Genomic DNA, 2,231 nt, shown 5'->3' with positions numbered 1-2,231 from the left:
GTTACAATCTCCTTGTATAAAAGCTGGTTTCTACTGTTCAACTTAAGATTTTCCCGAGATTTTTTTACTGTGCTACTTACGATTGAAAAAGCTTGTACGTGAAAGAGAAGAAAAAGATGCCACCTTACACCATACTACTGCAAGCTTGACTGTACTGGGAAGGTCTCCCATTAAGCAGAGCCTGAATATGACGGGCCTGAAAACTTTGGCACAGAGAAGGACCAAACAATGTACCGAATATGACGGGCCGAGAACTCAGCACCTTAGTCATGACGTTACAAGTTACAGTAGACTTTGCTTAATTACAGATTACAATATACCAAAAAAAAAAAAAAAAGGAAAAAGAGAAGTTCAAAGATTCAAACAATGATGTGTTACAACGGATGTGTAGGTGAAGTCATAACAAATCCATCAATATATCAATTAAAACAAGCTTTACCAACCTTCATAAGTCGTCCCATTTGAGAGCTCCAATGGAAGGAATCTAAAGGAGAAGGAACCCCCACGCACTTTTCTTTTTTACTCAGGTGGTGCCTTGGTAAACGTATGAACAACAATAAAAAAAATACAGCACCAAAGAGGAGGAGAGAAGCCAAGAAAAAGAATAGTCCCCACCGCCACCCCCCTCCCCCCCCACCCCACCTTAGAAGATGTCGAGGATCTCTAGGATGTGGCGATTGCAGAGAGGGCAAGATCCACGGTTGAGCCACAGCTCCCTGCTGCACACTCGACAGAAGGTGTGGCCGCACGGGATGAAGGCCGCGCCCTTCGCTCTGACCATGCAGACGCAGCAGCAGCACCCACCAAACAGTTCCTCCCCTCCCCCTCTGCTCCCTTTCATCCTGTTGTGGTTATTGCAATGCACATCTCCCCCCTCTTGCTCCAACAACGCCATCAACGACACCCGGAGCGGTGTCGAGGCGTTTGCCGCCTCCCAATCTTGGGCAGCCCTCAGGTGGCGCTCCACCGCCAATGCCGCGGCCAGATTCATGGTGGTCTCTGCTTCTGTTATCTCCGTCATCATTGTCATCGTTGCCACCGCCGTTTCCGAATTCTGGCCTCTTACATAGACGTGATCGTCCTCTTCGGCCCGAGCGCTCTGCGGGATGGTTTCTCCTTCGCCTCCTTCTGATGCTGCAATCGCCACCATGTCGTCCATCTCTTGAGCGACGGATCTCCACGAACCGCCGCAGCAACCGACCCCACCTTTGAGCCTAAACCTCTCTCTCAGACCCTTCCACGTTCTTCTTCTCCTTCTCGTCTCTTCCATCTCTTCCAGCAGCTCTTTCTCTTTAGCTCTTCTTCTTTTTCCTCGCGCAGAAGCTCTGTCAACGTCCTCCCCACCTCTTAGCCTTCTTGGTTGTCGCGTGCTATCTCAGGAACCACAGAAAAACCATTCCACTGCTCTCCTTCTTCACCATCTTGGCTTCTCATAACCTTCTTGATTAAGAGACTTCACCCCCTTCTTCTGCTAAGAGTGAACCAAATCGGCCAGTAATGCATAAAAGCAAAAAAAAGAAGAAAAACAAAAAGAAGGGGAATGATGGTGATGGTGAAATGATAACGGCAGAAAAACCTACATGGTTGTGCTTTATTAAAGGGGACCATATAGCATCATCATCTTCCATGGAAGCCCCGTGAATGAGAGACCGATTGAATCAATCCCCACGGTGGGTGTGGTCCTCGCTCTCTGTTCAGAGAATGGAAGAAACCAAAAAATCAAAAAGAAAAAAGAGAAAGCAAACAAACCAAGTCTTCTTTCTTTTCCTCAGGAATCTGTGAGACGCCTGGTTTTATATATACATTTCGCTTTTCTTTTCTTTTTTTCCTTTGATATATGGTGTCCGACTGTCCCCATTGAAGAAAACGAAGAACAATAAGAAAAAAGAAGGGTAGTCAGGTAGTTAAGCAAACCGGTTCCTTTCCTGGGCCCGGACAACAGTTTTAGTGGTGCAGGTGACCTAATCCTTCTCTTCCCTTTCCCTCCCTCTTCCCACAATTTGGCAATAGCCAATAGGTAGGGGTGGACAATGGGTGGGCTGGGTGCGTTTGAATCCCTGTCGTGGCCCGAGTGCGGACCCCACGTGCGGACCTGCACCCCCGCAAACGCAGGATGTGCGGACTCTGATTTGGGGAAGCAGATCAGGTCATGGGACATCGTGGCCGTCTGTATTTTGGATGAATGACACGTGGTTTTGTTGACTTTTGAGCTTTTTAAAATGCAAATCGGA

At 47.7% G+C, this 2,231-nt stretch overlaps 1 protein-coding gene across 1 annotated transcript; it reads right to left on the bottom strand.

Annotated features, from left to right (window-relative positions):
* Window positions 1–278: 278 nt before the first annotated feature.
* Window positions 279–1,410, bottom strand: LOC149848159 (uncharacterized). The gene has a single exon (XM_089980267.1). The coding sequence runs from the start codon at window positions 1,268–1,270 to the stop codon at window positions 644–646; it is 627 nt and encodes a 208-aa protein (XP_089836393.1). The 5' UTR covers window positions 1,271–1,410; the 3' UTR covers window positions 279–643.
* Window positions 1,411–2,231: the final 821 nt, after the last annotated feature.

Source organism: Nuphar pumila, chromosome 1 (assembly GCF_984573655.1).
Source record: "Nuphar pumila chromosome 1, dmNupPumi1.hap1.1, whole genome shotgun sequence".
NCBI classification, from domain to species: domain Eukaryota; kingdom Viridiplantae; phylum Streptophyta; class Magnoliopsida; order Nymphaeales; family Nymphaeaceae; genus Nuphar; species Nuphar pumila.
The sequence above is the reverse complement of the archived record's forward strand: the minus strand, read 5'-3'. Positions and strand labels throughout refer to the sequence as shown.